This window comes from Archocentrus centrarchus, unplaced genomic scaffold (assembly GCF_007364275.1).
Source record: "Archocentrus centrarchus isolate MPI-CPG fArcCen1 unplaced genomic scaffold, fArcCen1 scaffold_27_ctg1, whole genome shotgun sequence".
NCBI lineage: Eukaryota > Metazoa > Chordata > Actinopteri > Cichliformes > Cichlidae > Archocentrus > Archocentrus centrarchus.
The window spans coordinates 2,089,896-2,110,528 of record NW_022060257.1 but is presented as its reverse complement, the minus strand read 5'-3'; the positions used below and the strand labels follow the sequence as shown (position 1 = coordinate 2,110,528).

At 40.7% G+C, this 20,633-nt stretch overlaps 1 protein-coding gene across 4 annotated transcripts in view; it reads right to left on the bottom strand.

Moving 5' to 3' along the window:
* Positions 1-3,469: 3,469 nt before the first annotated feature.
* The window catches only part of LOC115776212 (dual specificity testis-specific protein kinase 1), a 40,304-nt gene continuing 23,140 nt past the window's right edge, over positions 3,470-20,633 (bottom strand). Inside the window, exons 1-9 of one of the 4 annotated variants that reach the window (XM_030723816.1) lie at positions 18,261-18,970; positions 15,956-16,149; positions 14,453-14,574; positions 12,042-12,090; positions 11,328-11,477; positions 8,054-8,227; positions 7,631-7,714; positions 6,844-6,930; positions 3,470-4,552 (exon numbers count right to left, since the gene is read on the bottom strand). In XM_030723816.1, coding sequence (XP_030579676.1) covers positions 4,448-4,552; positions 6,844-6,930; positions 7,631-7,714; positions 8,054-8,227; positions 11,328-11,477; positions 12,042-12,090; positions 14,453-14,574; positions 15,956-16,135 — 951 coding nt within the window. In that variant the 5' untranslated portion in view covers positions 16,136-16,149; positions 18,261-18,970 and the 3' untranslated portion in view covers positions 3,470-4,447. Of the gene's footprint in view, positions 4,553-6,843; positions 6,931-7,630; positions 7,715-8,053; positions 8,228-11,327; positions 11,478-12,041; positions 12,091-14,452; positions 14,575-15,955; positions 16,150-18,260; positions 18,971-20,633 lie in introns of those variants that run through there. The other 3 variants (XM_030723813.1, XM_030723815.1, XM_030723814.1) reach the window with 3 other exon arrangements.

The window sequence follows — 20,633 nt, the reverse complement described above, 5'->3', positions numbered from 1 at the left end:
GCTCCTTTCGATGTGGAGGAGCAGCGGCTCTACTCCGAGCCCCTCCCGGATGGCCGCACTCCTCACCCTATCTCTAAGGGAGAGGCCAGCCACCCTTCGAAGGAAACTCATTTCTGCCGCTTGTATTCGCGATCTTATTCTTTCGGTCACTACCCAAAGCTCGTGACCATAGGTGAGGGTAGGAACGTAGATCGTCACGAGCTTGGCATTTTTGTGATCACAAATTGTATGTTCTAATTGACCAAACTAATCTTTTATAGCCCGTGAAGAATTAAAATGTCTTTTAATCAATCCCCCTATCCTTTTCATGGTCGGGGGAGTGGTGTGGCTGGAGCCTATCCCAGCTGACAAGGCAGTAAAATGCAGGGTACACCCCGTACAGGTCACCAGCCTGTTGCAGGGCTAACACAGACCGAGGGAGACAACCATTCACACCTGTGAGCAATTAACCTAATCCCAGTAACTGCATGTCTTCAGATTGTGGGAGGAAACCCACACAGACACAGGGAGAACATGCAAACTCCACACAGCAAGAGGCCTGGGCCGAGGCGGAATCGAACCCAGATTATTTGCCTCAAGCTAGAATAGCTGTGAGGCAAATTTGGATGTTCTCCCCGTGTCTGCGTGGCTTTCCTCCCACAATCCGAAGACATGCAGTTACTGGGATTAGGCAGCAGAACTACAGTAACCACCACACCATCATGCTGCTCAGTAACAAAAATATTTCCTACAGTTTTGAACTATGTCTGTTTAAATTTGATAACAATAAACAATGTAACAATAAAAAAAAAAAACTGTACAATTAGAGAACCAGAAGGTGAAGAAAAAACAAACAAAAATACCAAATTTCTACTCTAGCTGTGAGGCAGCAGTTCTAACCACCATGCTGCTGCGTATTAATCCAGTCTGTTAAAACTGGTATAAACTAGATTTTTAGCAGGTGCAAAACCAGATGATATTAAGTTGATTGAACTCAAACACATAATTACATAAGATAGACCATCAAAAAGTACAGTCTACTCAGCATTAACAAGTAATGTTCACATTCTAGGCAATTTTAAGTAATATGAACTCAATATTTTTAAGTGGAATCAAAATCTGGGTTTACAGTGTATTTTATTTTATTTTTTCAGTTACACCCTCTTTTGGAACGGTTCATTTGTCACATAAGAAAAACTGAAAGTAGCTCATTCTCAAGGCTTCACATTTAAGTCAAGATTAAGGGGGGGCAGAAGAAAAGGGGGGAATGAAATAAGTTTTATAATCTGCAACCTTGAACACTTTGTAGAAAAGGAAAGGGTCGGCTGGAAGGGAATTGTGCTTGCGCACGTCTGCACGTGATCTTTCCCCTGTGTGAGTCATTGCTAGAAAATATCCAAAATGGTGTCCCAAAATTTTAATTATCCACTTTAAAATATACCTCAGAGTTTACTGTTTAAACTGTTCACTTCATCTGTGTGAACATGTCATCACAAGTATTACATAGTACTACAAGTACTATATTTATATATATTTTATATATATATATATATATATATATAGAGAGAGAGAGAGAGAGAGAGAATAAAAACATCAAAAACAGGGAAAACAAGGATGCATTTCACAGAACAAAGAACAGTCACACAGAAATGCTAATATATATGTATGTGATATATGTTCTTAGCCATATCAGACATTTACAGCTCTCTGTTTACAGGACTCTATGCGGTCCTGTGAGAAACTAGGTACCCCCTCACTGCTTCCATAGAGATTAAGCGGGTAAGTAGTTTGGTTTGGAGCATTCAGCTGTGTGTTAACTCAATGCCACCATCTTCCCAAAATCCAGAGTGGATGTCTCAGCAAATCGACCCCAGATCAGACTGTGTAATACTCAGAGAAACTGATCTACATGTCAAAGGCCTCAGTCAGCATGCGAAATGTTAAATTTCATGATGGTACAATTAGAAAAATACTGAACAAGTACCAGTTTGAAAAAAGCCTCTTCTCTCTAAAGAAAGCAACTGCTTGATGTTTAATATCAGTTAACTTAGCCTGCAGAGCAGTGTAGTGTGTCCAGCTCTGTTTGCTGTGATGTGACCGAGTTGAGGTTGTGCAGTTAGGAGTCAAAGTTGGGACACTGGCAGCTGGTAGTTATGGTATTAAACTTCAAAACCAGCCAACTTGGTCTTGGGCATTGTTACTGAAATAAACATGATCTTGTCTCTGTCACTTCTAGAATAATGTTTTACCTGTTGTTTTATAGCACTGCTATTGGTGGTATCAGATTATTTAACATAATGGTGACTTCCAACACTGGCTGGAGAGGCCCCCTATGAAGTTTTGCCAAGGGTCCCAACAGATTCTAGAGGCACCACTGAGGGGGACCTTAAGAGAGCTGTGCATAAATGAAGGCCTGCAAACCTCAATGAACTGCAGCAACATAGTAAAGAAGAGTGGACTAAAATTCCCCTACAATGATGGGGGAGGGACAGGATTTCCGGTTTTTAAGGGGGCCACAGCACTCCTGACTCTGGGAACAATTGCTTTAGAGTATCAGTACTGTTTGCTGCAGTTCTACTCTTTATGTGGTTTGGAACAGATAATTATCACAAGGAAAGAAATGCCCAGTTACCTGGGGGCAGTATGAATCTTTGTCTTCACTTCTGAGAGTTCATCACCATCAGAGCACTTCTAAGTATTCAAATCCATAATGAATGAGGTCCTATGAAGCTGTAGCCCAAGAATTTTCATCATGTCTTGTGATAGAAGAGCTTGAGACAATATAGTTTAATTTAAATATACAGTATATATAATTACGGGTCATATCTACATAGTAAAATACCTATCAGTCAGTATTGTGGATGTCACAGCAGATTGAGCTATATTAGCATCCACCATTTTGATTTCAGGCATGACACATGCAGCAGCTTCACCTTCAACCACCACAACCCACTTCTTCTTATACACACATGGAAGTTTATGTTGTTGTTTATTGTTTAGAAACGGACACCACTTTGCATTAGCAGAATGCTAACAGCTTCACTGTGAAAAAAATTAAAGGACATAAGCGTGGCTTTATTTAACTTCGGATATATTATAAATTCTGCTCTGGATAAAACAAGTAAACTGTGGGCATTTTCTGCTGACTGGAGCTTCTTTTAGTTCCATTTACTCCAGTTCATTGAAGACTAACTCATGGGCTCCCTCTGCTGCACGCCCATGTGAACTACAGCCAACTTCTGTACAGTGGGATTAATTGAAAGTGAGATGTCTCTCCTAGAGCTGCTCTGTTAGCATCGTCCTTTTTTATAGACTATGGCAGAATCTCTCTTAATGAAGACGTTCCTCTGTGTTCATGTAAATGCGCACAGAGATACAGCGAGGAAACATAACACAGGTGGTTTATTTTCAATGTTTATTTAAGTAGTTCAAATGAAAATGGTTCCATTTGTTTTCCATACTGGAAGGATAAATCAGGAACTTCTGAAAGCAGATGAATATTTATACTTTCAAATGTAGAAAGCTGAACTGCTAAATGGGAAATAAAAATTATTTCACCAAAAAAGGCAGAATATGTTTTTTTTTTTTTTTTTTAAGGATAAGAAACCAAAGAATTAGCTGCCTAAAAGTTTTTGAGACCACACGCACACAAAACCAGAACAGATTAAACTGAAGCGTTTATGGACCCTGTCAAACCTCACAAAAGGCGCCAGAATTTAAAAAAAAATTAAAAAAAGAAAAAAAGCTGTAAGCAAAGCAGAAAAACTTGACTATTTACATACATACATTCAGCTCAAAGGAACTCAAAAAAAAAAAACACGAAAAACAAAACAGGACGTCCTGTTTGTGAAAAATCATCTAACAATTCACAAACCTAAAAAAAAAAAAAAGGATATGTATGAGGTTTTCGGTATACAACAAAAATTATTGTTTCATGAGGATAACTAAGCTCAGACTGATACCAATTAGTAACTGTGTCTATAAACTGTTAGCATGAAACCAACCCTCAAAATCAAACTTAAAACCGTGTCCTGTTGTGTATGAAGTTACCTCTGTTGAAAACCTAACAGAGCAGAGCTTTATTTAAGCAACAAATGCAGTTTCCTGCTGGAGGAGCGTCGAATCCAAGCCTGCAGAATCAGAAGACACAGGCAGAGCGGACAGAAGAGGGAAATATGTCAACAGACCTGATGATCTGTGCCGTCGGTTACAAACAAATCACAAACAGAAGGGGTCGAGCGAGAGGAGAGGAACAAAAACAGTACAAGTTGAACTAACAATCATCTGAACACTGCTGTGTCAAATCAAAGTGTCCATGAGAAGTCAGGAGCATCCACCACCCTGTAAAAACAGCTAGATCGGAATATCACATCCACATCCATCCTGCTTCCTGTCCAGACAGCAAGCAATAATAACCCCACAGCCTGTGGCCCTAACACTCGGTAGGCGGGCTTTCCTGCTGCAGCGCTCAGCTCGTAGCCACTTCAGATTTTGGAGGCAGTTCCAGGGTCTCAGCAACTTCTCCCAAATCATCCAACAACTCTGTGAATGCTGGCCGTCGGAACGATTCCACCTTAGATTGGGAGAGAGGAAAAGAAACCAGTGAGTTACAGAGAAATCCTTGTTGTAAAGTACAGATGACCTGAGAGCTCAAAGCACCAGTGTTACACAGGATAGCAAAAACTGTAGTATTTGTTAGTAAGAACTGCAGTGTTTTAAGGAGGACTCAAATGTAGGCATTGCATCACCATTTGATGGTGGTCACGTCTGATGTTTGGGGGTGTATTTTGCTGATGCAATAATCATGCAAGGACTCCTACAGGAAGAAGCTGGAGGCCAAACTCCAGCACATGCGTGGAGTGGAATGAAGGAGATCACTGGTGACAGATAGGCAGCCAGTGGGCAGCCTGGAGAGAGCAAATGAGCTGAACAATTTCTTCAACGTGTTTAGTTACAGCTCTCTGCTGCCTCCTCCACACATCCTCACTACTTCAATGATTTTGCCCTTCTCCCCCCAAGTTAACTCTGTAGGTCAGTCTCCCCCACATCTCAGAAACACCCCTTCAGGAGAAACTACACCAGGATACGGCTGCATGCCCTGAAGGCATCAGCCCCAAGGTTCTGAGGACCTGTGCTGGGCAGCTGTGTGTGAGCCTGAGTCACAACTAAAACCTGAGTCTGAAACAGAAGAACATGCCAGTGTTATGGACCAGTTGCCCTCAATTCACATGTGATGAAAATACAGAAGAGACTAGTCTCAGCCCACCTAAGACCACAGGTGAAAACATCTCTTGCAGACACACCAAATCTGGGCGTGGACGACGCAATCATCTACGTGTTGCAAAGAGCTAACTCTCAGCTAGATAGTAATGGCTGCATGGTGATTATCACCGTTTTTGATTTCTCCAGTGGATTTAACACGATTCAACTAATGCTGCTGAGAGAGAAGCTACAGGAAATGTTAGTAAACACATCCACCATCTCATGGATTACTGATTACCTGACAGGTGACAGTATGCAAGGCCAGACAGTGCTGTCTTATTTACAGGAGCTCCACACAGGACTCTGCTGTCTCCATTCCTATTCAACCTGTATCCCTCAGACTTTCAGGAAAATTCCAGGTCATGTGACCACCTGAAATACTCACAATTCTGCAGTTGTTGTATATATATAAATAATGGGCAGAAGGAGGAGTTTATAGGGTGCTAGTGGGTGACTGTGGGGAATGGTGTGGAAGGAATCATCTGCTTTTTAATGTGAACAAGACCACCGAGACGGTGATCAGCTTCAGAAGGAAGAGGAAAGCTACACGACTGGTGTCTATCCTGGGACAGGAAGTTGATGTGGTAGAGGAGTACAAGCACCTGGACATCCACAGGTTGAACTGGATGACCAACACAGAGGCTGTATATAAAAAGGGGATGAGCAGGCTCTATTTGCTAAGGAAGATAAGATCCTTCAACACATGCCACAAAACAATGGGAGATTTTTATATTAAGAGATTTTTCTACTCAGTTGTTGCGAGCTCAGTGCACTTTACTGTGGTCTGCTGGGGGAGCAGCATCTGCTGGGGTGACAACAACAGACTGAATAAACTGATTTTTTTCACTTTTAAAGCCATAATGGAGTGGAGGTCACCATCCATCATGGATCACATCAACAGCCCTCTGCACCACTTGCTGGACAGGCAGCAGACACCTTCTACAACAGATTGATTCAGCATCACTCATTATCACAATATATCTGTCTGGCAAAGAAACATCAGCAACAATACTCATTATTCTTCTAATTATTATTTCATCATCATTTCAAATGCTATAACAAACAATTTTCCCGAATATGGGATAAATAAAGTTTTCCTGTTCTCATTTCCAAACCAGTAAGAGGTGTTGAAGCCTGCTAACAACAGCAAGCTAGCCAGCGAAGTGACACGAACCACCACAGCAGCCAGGTTAGCCACTCAACTGAGAAAACATGAGACAGAAGCTAGCAGCCACTGAACTTCCAAAGTAAGAGTGTGGAGGATTGTGCAATCCGCCGAAGTACATTCTACATGCTGGAAACACAAGAAATGGCAGAAAATTCAAGTGCTGGCCAAAACCTGTGGAATGAATGGAAATATTGTACATAGCCAACAGGAAGGGAAAACCCACAATTTATGACCAGCTCCTCAAATATCAATTATTTTGTGAGTCCAATACTGCAGCCAAGTCTCCTTAAGCCAGACATATTTTAGTCACTTGGGAAACACACATATAAGTATAAATATATATTGACAACTTTTATTTCAAGCTTACTATGTGAAGCTACTCCATGTTCATTTTTATATTTTTCCATGTGAAGCAGTTACTTTTATCCACATACCATACAGCAGCTGGCTGCCAACTCCAGGAGGCGCTGTGGGCAGTCTGTCACCAGCTCCCTGAATGCTTTCACATCCAGCCCGTAGTCCTGAAACGCATTAACATAAAGCGTCCACGTCTAAACTGTCATAACAACAAACACTTCAGTACACTTACAAAAATGTACCACGTCAAGCACATATCAATTTCTCTATTTCACAGCTTGGAAACCAGACGTCCATGAACGTTGTTTTCCGGACTTAAACCGCTTTAAAAGCCCAGCCCAGCTTTAAAAGACGTCCCTGTGATGGCCGGTAAGGCCACGCACCAACATATCTGAACAAACTTACCTTTTGATACATCACTGCACATAGACACAAACACACTATCTTTGATATCATACGTCATGCTCTTGTTTATTTACCATTAGTTTAAATCTCTGAGCTCTATTTGTAGCGCTCACATTTAGTTCACTTTTGCATGTTACAAAAAGGTGTAATGTGTAGTCAGCTTCGTACTTTTGGCCATAGTAGCATATGTGACAGTGAATTGACATTTTATTTGTGAAATGGTTATGATCAGCTACACATCTACTCCATTCCTGGACAAAAATATTTTAAAGATAAGAAATTATCTTTTGCAGAAGAGTTGCTGTCACTTTTTCAGTAAATCTCAAGGTTGTTTAGACATCTGGTAAAGTCATCTTTTTATTTAGTTTTTGCCGGGTGGGTAATAGATAATCGCATCTGTGAATATTCATGTTACATTTTAAGAGCAGATGGTCTCTGCTGTGGTACCGTGAGCTCTACCTGGGTTCTGGGGAGTATTTCAGGGTCAGCAGGGATCCTGGCCAGGATTTCACAGAGCACAATGCCAAAGGAGAAAACATCCACCTGGAACACATCAGACACCCAACTTTTTTTTTCTTAAAGCAACAAACCATCTCAGAACACTTCAAAGAAGTGATTTACTGCCATTTCACATTACAGAGATTCAGCTTCCCACAACGTGCTGATTTTCCTTATATCTTGTTAAAAAAAAAATACACTTTCTGACATATTAGACACAACTGTCTGCAAACACAAGGAATATTACTGAAAATATACTACAGGTACTTTCAACTCACTTCTTCAGTACCAGTTATGGATAATACGACATGTTAGAGCAGCTGTGTTTTCAATCAAGTGATGCTGACACACCATAACAGCTGGCACAGGAGACGGGACTGTTACCTTGCGGTCATACAGCTCTCCTCGGAGCATTTCGGGGGCCATCCAGAAAGCCGAGCCCACCAGAGAGAGCTTCCTGCTGGTGTCTTTCACTGGCAGCTCCACCACCTCCCTCGCCAGGCCGAAGTCTGTCACCAGGGCCTCGCGCCCCCGAGACGTCACCCGGATCAGACAGTTCTACAGAGATGCAAGGAGGAGACTGAGGAACAGAACTGCAACGGGATGTTTGTCCCAGCAGAGGGTAGTGTAAGGCTGAGCAACCAGGACCGAAAAACAGTTCATTTTTTTCCCCCATTGTCTTTATTTTGAAAAAGAAAGTCTTTGTATGGGCTTCTATTGTGTGTTATGCATGTGTTTCCTGGAATAGCTGCCACACAATCACAAATGGTCTCTCTTTAGTCTCTTCACTTGTCAGTAGATTCAATAGGACCTGCTGTCAGCAGCACACCACAGAGATTCAGTGCGCCAAAAGGTAGCCTCAATCACACTGACTGGATTCTTAATATCTGATTTTAATAAAACCATAAAACTGTAAAAAAAATTAAAAAAAAACCCTGGCAGACTTGAGTTTAGAGGCTGAGAGCAGGAGGTGTGATGTGAGGCAGGAAGTGGGTGAGCAGCTCAGAGCTGTTGTTGCATAATAACAGCAGCTCTGCATTGTATAGGTGTAATGTCTGGCTTTCCATGTATGTATCTATATTCTTCTCACTGGGTGTGTGTGGAAGTGACATTGTTGCCCTTTGGCTCCCATTGCACATGATGCCTTTTCCAAGCAGCAGACTGTCATTACGTATTCCTCCAAGGGAAAAACTGCTTCAGTCCTAGACTCCAGCTCTAAATTTAGCCACAGCCTTTTACCTCTCTGCCAAGCAAAGCAACAGTTTGGGGAACAAAACTGGAAAATCCCCAGAAACGTAAGAAATTGAGGGGAAAATAGCACTAATTAAGAATTCCACTCGTCCTCTAGGACCTTAAAGCTTCATTCGAGTTTAACTTTCAGAGACACATTAACAAAGACTGCATTAGTTCAGAGGATCTGGGAGGTAATTTGTCTTTTGGACCTATTGAAGCACTGACATCACAAACTCCATATGTATACCAACCTAAATGGATTTTGTCAAGTTGGTCACTTAATCTCATTTAAACCTTCATTCACCAGAAAAGAGGTGGAAGAAGTTGAAACCAAGCTGGATCAGATATGTTCCAATGAGAAAATATTTTTAGATTGTTTGGATTTTGGATTTTGAACAAACCGAAAGGAAAAAATGACTCCGGTCTATAAAGTGAAGCCCACACAAAACAGCTGTAAACTTGCATTCTTTTTAGTGACCAGCGGGGATTGAGTCATCTGCTTTCAAAATGAAGTCACTTGTATAGAAGTGTATGGGAAAACAGTTATACTTCTTATGTGAATTATGACCTCAGCAAACATTTAACTATTTCCTAAGCTAGCAGCACAGAGCCCACAGCCCAAATTATATGGTTAATAATTAAAAGTATGCCATGGTTCACTGCAGAGTATTATGATGCAGTGACCAGAAATTTAAATCAAAAGAAATAAAAGCGTGTCATTTTAAAGAAAAGTGATCCCCCCATGTCGTTCCACTATCTGACATTATAGATGAATATATCCGGTTTCTGTGACGTAAACCCACACAAAGGCTGTAACTGAAAAAAATAGCATGGGGACAGAGCCAAATGAGTAGCCTCAGGGTAAAATGTGCAGGGTGGGGTTGGGGGTGTGCTGGTAGTGTTGCATGTGTGTGTGTGTGTGTGTGTGTGTGTGTTTAACAAGTTATGTGTGCAGCAACAGCACTTGCGTAGCAACCTATTTACATGATAATAATGACTGTCAAGTTGTGACTTCACATTGCTGACTGCTGCTTCGGGGAAGCCTGGCAACTGGAGGAGGGATAGCACCTACACACACATACCTACATACTAGTTTCTCTATGGGGATCTGCAAGGCTTCGTGATTATCACAGAGAATAAATTAGAGAACAGAGCAGTCTATTAAGGACGCTGTTTGAGTCTGCTCATTTAATTGAAATTAGGGGAAAAATTACAAGTTTCTATTTGGCCTGAAAATAGAAAGTGCACTGCGCAGTGGCGCAGTGGGTAGGCACTTGCCTTGCAGCCGGAAGGTTGCAGGTTCGAGCCCCTGTCCCTGTTCGAGCCCCTGCCCCTGTTGTGTCCTTGGGCAAGACACTTAAACCACATTACCTAACAGTAGCACCAGTGTCTGGATCTGGAACGATCATTTCGTTGTGTGCCTTGTGCACACAATGACAATGAGTTGAATCTAACATATCTCAGCAGTTTATGAATAAAACAAAAAAAACTGTCTTATATGTCCATCCATTCACTTTCACTTATCCTGTTCAGGGTCGCGGGGAGGCTGGACCCTAACCCAGCTGACATAGGGCGAGAGACGTGGTACACCCTAAACAGGTCACCAGCCTGTTGCAGGGCTAACACAGAGAGACAGACAACCATTCACTCTCACAGTCACACCTATGGGCAATTAACCTAACCCCCAGTAACTGCATGTATCTGAACTGTGGACAGGCAATCTCCACACAGAAAGACCCCGGCCAAGGTGGACTCAAGCCTAGGACCTTCTTGCTGTGAGGCAGCAGTGTTAGCCACCATGCTGCCCCATTTTTACATGTGTTTGGAAAAAAGCAGAATTTTAGGGATATATAAATTCTTACATCAGTAACAACATGAAAATGAACAAGCAAAGAATAACTAGCTGTACTTGTATTTGGAAGGAATTAGAAGAATAACACAACGCTAGACATACATGTGCTTTTTTTATTGCTAATCACTCTTTTATCATCAAGGCTTTTTTTATTTTTCTGTTTCTCGAGCCATTCCTGAGCAGCTTTTATGACGTGATGGGGTATACTGTACTGCTTGTGGAGGCCACAGCCGACGTAGTGTGCCATGGGAAACGTCTGAAGCAATGTTTAACTGGACAGTAGAGATGTGTGACTAGTTGACTAGATGATTAAATGTTTCTCCAAGATGGCACAACATCAAAAAGGCAGCAAGCCATTACCAAAAGCTAGCAAATCTGGTTGGTATTCCGTGACCTCTGGTCACCAGTTTCCTGCTAGTCTCTTTCTTTGTGCACATCCCTTTAACTGTTAGCCGTTACAACCAAGTGTTAGCTGAAGTGCATTCCCCTGCATGAGTGGTAGCAACACCAGGTGCAGAGATGTGAGATGAAACTTTACTATAGAGAAATTATAGAGCAGACTGTCGGTCTCACCTTAGAATTGAGGTCTCTGTGATAAATGTTTTTGTAATGCAGGTAGATCATTCCTCTGCTTATATCACAGGCTAAGTCCACCTTCTCTCTCCAGCACAGGGGAACATCTTTCCTCGCCAGTAGCTCCTCCAGGCAGCCACCATTTACATACTGAAAGGAATACAAAATAGAATACAAAAAAGCTGGATTGGAAAATTATTTTTAAAAAACTGAAGAATAGTACATAATATTTTAGTTACGTAGTTTTATACGTCAATATGTAATTAGAAGGACAATATAAAAACATCAGATGACGTCAAAGTGTAATTTCCTCTAAAATACCCTTCAGTGAAGGACACCAGCAGATTTCTGCTGCAGTAGCAAAAATTCAGTTATTGACTACAGAGATATGTAAAATAATGAGATTCTATTAAATTTTCGTAGGAAGAAAAAGGAGATGTGCCATAAATAGGTCTCCCATAATAAAATGAAAAGGTTCTTGGTTTGGTTTAAATCAAGAAAGTTTCTTCTTGAAACAAGAAACTGAGGAAAATGCATTTTGTCAGAGTGATAGCAACAAAGCCAATCCAGTTACACAATACCTGACTCAACTTATTCACCATTTCATTATCACTCTCAGTTCATATCAGCGTTATCTGTTGTGTTAACACAGCCAGCCTGCAGGTAGACACTGTAATAGTGACTCACAGGTAATTAAAAAAGAATGGAACTCACCTCTAAGATTGGATAGAGTTTGTCTTCCTTCACACAGATTCCCAAATATCTAGAATAAGAGGTTGGGGGAAGAGGTTGGTTTAGAATTTGTGATGACTGTAGTGTATACTTGTGCATTATTTTAATTTTGTGACTTGTAAAATGAACTATGGCTTACTGTAATTAAACTTAAGAAAAGTGAGCTGATGGTTAAAATCACATTTCTGTAAAACAAAGCTCAGTAATCTCCTAAAGCAGTTAGTTACTAGAGCATAACAAGGAGCCCAGCTTTATGTTTGCTTTGTTTTTCATTGTTGAGTTTTGTGTGAAAACTAAAAAGGCTCCAACTACAGTAATATGACACATTAGCCAATTTAACAGTTACAGCTTTTGTATTAAAAAAATGGCCAGTCAGTCTGTTGGGCCTTTTTTTTTTAATTTATTTAAAAAAATACTTGTCTCTCTTGCAAATGAAATTCTTTTTGGGTTTTTAAATGCATCAAATCAAATTTTTCTAAATATTTCAGGCTGCTTTAGCATCAGTAGCACACTGATTCAAACAACTATACTCTGCCCTGCATTTTAGTTTTTTGAGACCCTATGTCACTCAAACAAGAGGAAACATCTAATCTATATTCAAAAAGATTTTTGGTGACAAATCATTACACCTTGCTTTTGAGCTAAAAAGAACAAAAAAAACAGTTTTCCTAATTAAAAAAAAAAAAAAATCAATAGATACACATACTAATCAATACTAAAAATGTCTATCAACAGTTTAATTTTTTGCAGTTACCCCATGTTAGTTACCTGTTAAAGGAGCAGCAATGGCTAATAATAAAAAGATAAAATTACGTGGGAGCTAGGCACCTCACACATCTCAGTCCTGCACATCTATAAGATGACCTTAAATGAACTGAACTTAGATATTAAATTTAGTAACAATTAAAATAAAGCCCCATTTATTGAGTGACTCAGATGGATAGTTGTCTTTATTATTTAGCTATAACAGATTGGTCCTAGAAAAAAATGACTGCAACAAATACCATTTATATGTCTTTTTAGCTTCAGCTTACGCAGGTTGGTGTGTACCAGGTACAGCTTTCATCGCAGCCGGCTGTATTGTAATGACCTGCACTTTGATAACATTACTCCTTTGACCTTGCTAAATGGCTAAAATGTAATTCCTTAGACAAACATTATGTCTGCCTGGCTTCACACCTTATGTCACTGCTGCAGATAACAGCACCAGCATTAAACAGCACCAATGTCTCATTATGTATATGTTTACTGAAGCTGTAGGACTGTGAGCCACAGTAAGGCTTTGCTTCAGTCATGTTAGCAAAGTATCAATTTTCTAAACAAAGTACACCACTCAAACAGAATTAAGTAGCACTGTAAATTTTATATTTATGTTTAAATTCAAAATAAATCTGGTTAGAAGTGAGTAATTTGTTTTCCTCTCTTTAGGTCAATGATATCGAGTTGTAGCTGCTCTGGTGACAATACCTGCTCTGTGTACCTTAACATGAAAAACTTTCAGCTGTCATGGACAAGTGCCATTTTTTTAAAAGTAAGAAAAAAGATGAGTAGACCTTTTTTCCCTCAACCTTTGCCATCAACAAAGACATTAGCAGTATAATGGATACAGCAACAGCAACTCAGCAGCATGTTCAGTTTCTTTCATTGTTGCCACTGCTTCACAGATCCATAGTTATGTTTGTGATCAACTTGAATTAAACTAGCTTGCATCGCCAGGTTGATTTTGGCCACTCAGAATCAAGATCACGTCTTTCAGCTCGTCTAAAGTACAATTGCTAATTTGGCCAACAGCAGTAGAAGAGAGCGCATCAAATCTACCCCCACCTTCCTAAACTGGATGTTCATGTTTATTTTTTAAATCCAGAGTGGGTTTTACACAACATAACATTAGATTAATACTTCACTGGTACCACATGATGCTTAGTGCAAAACGGTGATAAGTGGGAATGGTGGGCATTTTGTTATTTTTTCCGATAAGAAAACAGTTATTTGGATTTCCATATTTGGATGTGTTGAGCCTTTGTCTATGAATGTGTCTGCTTTTTTGTACATTTTTTTTCCAGTAACTGTCAACAAATTTAACATAATGTGAACCCTTTAAAACTGTTTAGTACTACTAAATATAAATGTATTTAAAAGTATTACCATTACACTGTTTAATAGCTACAAATGCCATCAATCCTGCTACCCAATTTACAGATTGTGAAGCTGTGATGTAGGAAGAAAAGAGTGATGAGTGGGAGGGTGTGGAGTCTGGTGAGACAGAGAGGAGAGACTGCATGTGTTGGGAGGGAAATCCTCGAGCATTTTCTTTTGCTTTTAGCAGAGCTGAGCCCGGTAGACAAACCACAATAGGGCTATAGCATACAGGTAATACATGAGGGGCCTGTTACCTGACAATGTTGGGGTGGGAGAGCTTCTGCAGCAGGCTGATCTCTCGTACAATGCTGTCTTGGTCCACATCGTTTTTGTAGATCTTCACTACCATCACCTTCCGATTGGTCCTGTGCATCACCTAAAGGATAGTGGTGCCCGTTAGCGGAAGTGAAAGTGGGCATAGTGTGACAGCCGCTGTCCCTGTATAACTTCTGCACAGATACTGCCATGGCCACATTAATACAAACAATAAAGAGTCAGTCCCCTTAGACTCCCATGTTAAAACTCCCAGATTTCCAAGATTAAAATGCATGCTTACAGTCAGGTACAAAAAACATTTTTGGCCTCTATGGATAGTTTACCACTTTCTAACAACATTACAGTTCAGTCACTGTAATGTTGTTAGAAAGTGGTATTTATTCATTTAGATATAAGCATGCCTTAAAGTCAAGCACACGGCTGCTTTGATTGACAGGTGTGCTGACAAAGCCAACTGTTACCAATAGCAGTCTGAAAAGCCTCACCACCACTAATTCAGGTCATTGACCCTGAAACTCTTAAGTATGTTTGTGCTGTTGGTGCATTTTGGAGCATTTAAATGGAATTATGTGATAATTAAGACTGTGTGTGTCGGGTATAAAACATCCCAGAAGTTTGTCCTCAGTTTTAAAAAGCAAAATTCTAGCACTTGATTAGTCTTTTACTTAGCAGCAATTGGCAGATAGGGGTGTGTGTGTGTGTGTGTGTGTGTGTGTGTGTGTGTGTGTGTGTGTGTGTACTGCATCTATACACTATGAAAACACCTTGCTATATGGTCATATATGGTCACTTCTGACTCCAAAAAAACAACATGGTATTGACCAAAACGATACCACTGTAGCATTAAAATATAAAGTTCAGAATGATTGGTGATGTCACAGTCCATCTTTTACATATAGTTTATATTTTACATAGAAATATTTATGTAAAGTTTCAAGCACTGAATAACTTAGCCACAATTAGCTACTGTTCATACCATGTCAATTAAAGTGGAAGCATCAAAACCTCAAACTGTATTGATGTTTGATAATAATATTCCTTTTTAAAGAGGTGCATAGACTTATTCCATCTTTCAAAGCCACAGAGAACGACTTTGACAGTTTACATGGGTGATCAGAAACCAGTTTTGCTTTCTGAGTTGATCCAACTGGAACAAAAGTCCCAAATCAAAGGGCAAACTGTCCGGACAAAGTGCTGACATCCCTTATCACTCACCCATCCCACGGCCTCTTTCTAGCTCATTTCATCAGGGACAAAGCCTAAATCTATACAAATTAGCTCTTCCAGTAACTCTCTTCCTGCAGAAGAATTATGCAAAGTCTCAGCTAGGCTTGAGTACTGCAACCCAAAGGTCTCCAAAGCTGGTGGGCCAATTACAGAATGGCAAGAATGTCCCAATTAGTGGCTGGGACAAAGAAAGCTTTGATGGTACATAGGCTGACAAGGCAAAACAGAAAGGGTGGAGGGGGCAGAAGAAATACCTTATAGACTTTGGAGAAGAAACCACTCCCAATTAGCTCAGCGCTGAAATTTTCCCAGAACTCCAGTTTACGGACAGCTGTGCGAAGCTTCTGCCATCGCTCCACATGGTAGTATTTGTCTGAAGATTCACCATAAAGGGTAGGACTGGTGGGCTCTGATGACACGTCCACATCACACATCCTGGAGATGTCAGCTGGGAAAATAAGAGACAGACAGGTTAGGGTGAAGCTTCTACAAGATAATCGTTTTTTGTAAGATTAGTCATTTAGTTTATTTTCACAACAACAAGGTAGAGAAAAGAATCCCTTTGGAATTTGCAAGTGGAGGCACAATCTTAAAAATTTGATTCAAATAAAAATACTATAGTGGAATCTAAAAATGATAGTTTTGTTTTGGCTTCTTTGGCTTCAAGAGATGAATGAAAGATAAGCAGCAACATATATATAGAAGAAGAGAAAAAAAAAAAAAAAAAAAAAATATATATATATATATATATATATATATATATATATATATATATATATATATATATATATATGAATTGAAAACTGAATTGAATATAATAAAACATCATCTCACATGCAAAAAAATCTGTTTAATTCTACCTCCCACCAGGGAAGGTTAACTTAACATTTTATGAGGCAGGCTGTGCTGAAAGTGATGTCAATGAAAAGGCTAAATGGACCAGAAAATGATGAATTGAATTTTGTTCACTCCAAGATTAAGCTCCTGCTTCTCTTAATCCAACTAAAAATAAAAAAAATAAAAACTCACAGTGTAGTTCTGTAATATTATAAAGACTCTGGACAATCAACCAGCACCACACTACATTCACATTTATACCCTGTATGTGTTTACATTTATATCTATGCAAACTTATATCAGCATGTATATGTATTTCTCACTGATGCTAAACTGAGCACACCAACACAAAGTCTGTGACAACCAAAAGGACAATTTATGCATTTAACAGGCATGAAAGCGACCCCAGATCAAAGAGAAGCTCACAAAAGGTCTCATTTCACTCTGACACTTAGCTGCACAGCCGAAGGAAAATGCTCCCACTTTACAGACTGCAACAAAGACGATTTAAAAAATGAGGAGACAATCCTAGGGCCCTTATACGGGCCCAAATACATGGGAAAATGAACCCCAGGAATGTTAAAGGGTTAAAATGAGCTGATTGATAACTGGGCTGCTCGCTGAACACAGAATCTTTTTGAAAATGATGACAACAATTTCTACCTGCAACACAGTCAAAAGTTAATCTAGACCATCAATGAATTACTAATACCTGTTGGTACCTGATGTTCCTTAAAGTTCTCTACCTTAAAGCTTTGTTATATTTAAGAACTTCATTTTACAAGACCAGTACAGGTGTCCTTTATCTGAAGCCAAGACGGTAACCGTGCTGTTGCAGACATGGACACAGACAGACACACAGACAGCTGCAGATGTAACACAGTAGAGAAAGGTATTATATATTCTAGATGAATGGGCTAATAGGTTCGGCTATGGGAGCACAATGAGGCGTTTAAGTGACACACAAAGGCAGCTGGATAATTTTAAAGGACAACCAACTTTAGTGACATAAACCATAAAATTGACGAACAGTTGTACAAGGCTCACAATTATGAAAATGAAATTACACACAATAAAATACATAAAATAATAATACTACTTGGCCAAGTGCTAATTCTCAATATCAAATCTGTTGGGTGCACCCTGGTAATCTGAATTCCAAATTGTAATGGACAACAGAACAACAGATTAATCAATTTCAGTTCCAAATCAGGTTCAACTCAACACCATTCACATGAGGAGGATTTCCTACACAGCAGGTTGTTATAATGTCTGAAATAAACTTGTCCAAAGGGTAATGTCCAAAATTCCAGGATGAAACAATAAGCAAAAAATGTCAGTCAGTGGTCTCGCGCATAACCAACTGTGTGTGAAGGTATGAGTGATACAGGCCTACCACACCGCAGGGTGCAGCAAGACTCCAAATGGAAAAGAAGGGATCCAGTTCTTTCTCTAAGTTCAGGTGGGAAGGCTCGCCATCACAGTCACAGGAGGAATCCACCTCAGGAACAATCCAGCATGGGAAAAAAACCTGACCGATCTCAATGCGACACGTTTGGGACAACAATATGGTGGCTCTCAGTCCGGACACGTGGGGCACTTCAGCTGAACGGGGAACGAGATGAACTTCAAGGAAACCAGTAGCCAATAAGAGCTAACAAGGCTAACGAGGTAGCTCTAACAGTGCTCGGCAGAAAACTGAAGCTCAATCTATTTACTCACTTCACGACTTCCAGCTTAGAAGTCAGATGGCAAACAGCAATTGCAATTGCAAAAGAGCTCGTCTCAAGTTCGTATCCAGTACTATAATCGTCTTAACACACAGACTCTCACGCTGCACAGCTTAGCAGTCTCCTCCTCATGGCGGATCTTCACGCTCACACAAACAATGCTACCGACACGGGGAAGGAGGGCGGGACCTACAGCGGCGGTCTGCATTCTGATTGGCTGATACACACCAGAACTAAACTTTTTTATTGGCCAGGTAGACTACCTAGCTTCCCTAACCCCTGCTTCTTAAAGAGGCATCCCCATTTTATGTGGGTTACACCCTCCCCTCTGAAGGGTATGCCCGTCCCTGGGCATCTGCAATGTGACACTGAGTCACACGGCTTACACATGCCTGACGGAATCATGAGATGCATTCTCAAAACCATTCAGGGAGCTAGTCAGTGCTTCACTAAGACCCTGGAAAAGAGAATTCACCACCATTATCAGAGGATTGCCTAGTTTCACATAATCCAATCTCTTAGGCTTTGTGTGCACTCTTTGAGAGCGACGAAGGGATGTTTCAGCATCCTGAAGTCCATCAGTCTGAAACTTTAAGGGTTCAGGCTGGACAGTAACAGGTGCATTAGCATCACAACACCCATCATCATGTACTGCATCTGAACTCATCTCATTATCTGGAGGAGTTTCCTCAGATTGCTGCAAATCCAAACACTGGGGGGGATCTGTCAACTGAGTTCAGTTCAGGTAAGACGTTTGCTTCAGATAATCTGTCTTGTTCAGGTAGGTTGTCATGTTCAGGTAGGTTGTCATTTTCAGGTGAGTTGACATTTGATGCACCTTGAATGTCTCCAGTATTTCCATTTCCTACAACGGACTGAGTTGCTGGAGCATCGGGTGAAAGGGAAACTACAGACTCCTCTGTTTCTGCTGACTGCCGGACTGCACAAGCAGGCTCACTCGACTTGTGAATTTCAGGCACTATGACAAATGCATCAGGTGTAATACGAGGGAAAAACGTCCAATCAGGAACATCATCCGAGTCTGAGATGATCTCCTCTTCACTCTCAACAACTGGACATTGTCTCGTTCTGGGTCTCTTGTTTGTACGAGATTTAACTGTCTCAGGTTCTGCAGCTGCTGACAGGAATCCACATGGCAGAAGCAGGTCTCTGTGCAGAGTCCGCACTGGTCCATCTTTACTTTCCGGTTTAACTGTGTAAACTGGCATGTCTCCAGCTCGCTTGAGGACAATATAAACATCCTCCTCCCACTTGTCTGCCAACTTATGTTTTCCACGCAGCTTCACATTTCATACAAGAACTCTGTCTCCTTTCTGCAAGATTGATTCAATCACTCGCCGATCAAATCTGGCTTTGTTGCAACTTGCATTCTTTCCTGCATTAATAGTAGCAATACGATAACTTTCTTCCAACCGAGATTTTAAATTGCCAACATACTGGGAATGAGTCTGCTTGCTAGCATTGGTGGGCAATCTGAAGATCAAGTCAATGGGTAGTCTGGGTTGTCTCCCGAACATTAATTCGTAGGGGGAGAATCCAGTTACATCACTCTTTGTACAGTTATAAGCATGTACCAGAGGTTTGACAAAATCTTTCCAGCGGAGTTTGTCTGACTTATCAAGTGTTCCAAGCATTTGAAGAAGAGTGCGGTTAAATCTTTCAACCGGGTTTCCCCTGGGGTGGTAAGGAGTTGTGCGCACTTTCCTCATGCCAACAAGTTCACAAAGTTCCTTTATGGTCCTCGATTCAAAATCAGCACCCTGATCGCTAAGGAGCTTTTCAGGAAGACCATAATGGACAATGAAGTTTTCCCAGAGGCACTTCGCTACGGTCTGTGCTCGCTGGTTTGGAGTTGGTATAGCCACTGCATATTTTGTGAAATGATCAGTTATTACTAGAACGTCTTTCGTATTTGAGCGATCTGGCTCTATTGACAAAAAGTCAATGCACACCAGTTCAAGCGGTCGGCAGGTTTTAATGTTCATGAGTGGAGCAGCTTTTTCTGGATGTGTTTTTCGGCGAATACATCTCTCACAGGCTTTAACCATTTTTTCAATGGTCATGCGCATTTTCGGCCAGTAAAATCTGGCTCTTGCCAAATCTACTGTTCGTTCGACTCCAAGATGGCCCATATCATGATGAAGACTCCTAAGTGCTGTAGCTCTTAGCTCCTCAGGAAGCACAAGCTGATATGAGATGTTTGGACCATCTTGTCGCTTACGATAGAGCACTCCATTCTGCATCTCCAACCGAGCCAACTCTCTGAGTAACAAGGGTAGTTCTGGAAACTCCAACCTGAGGCTGGGACATGGAGTTTCACCGGTCTCCAAGAGTACAATGACTG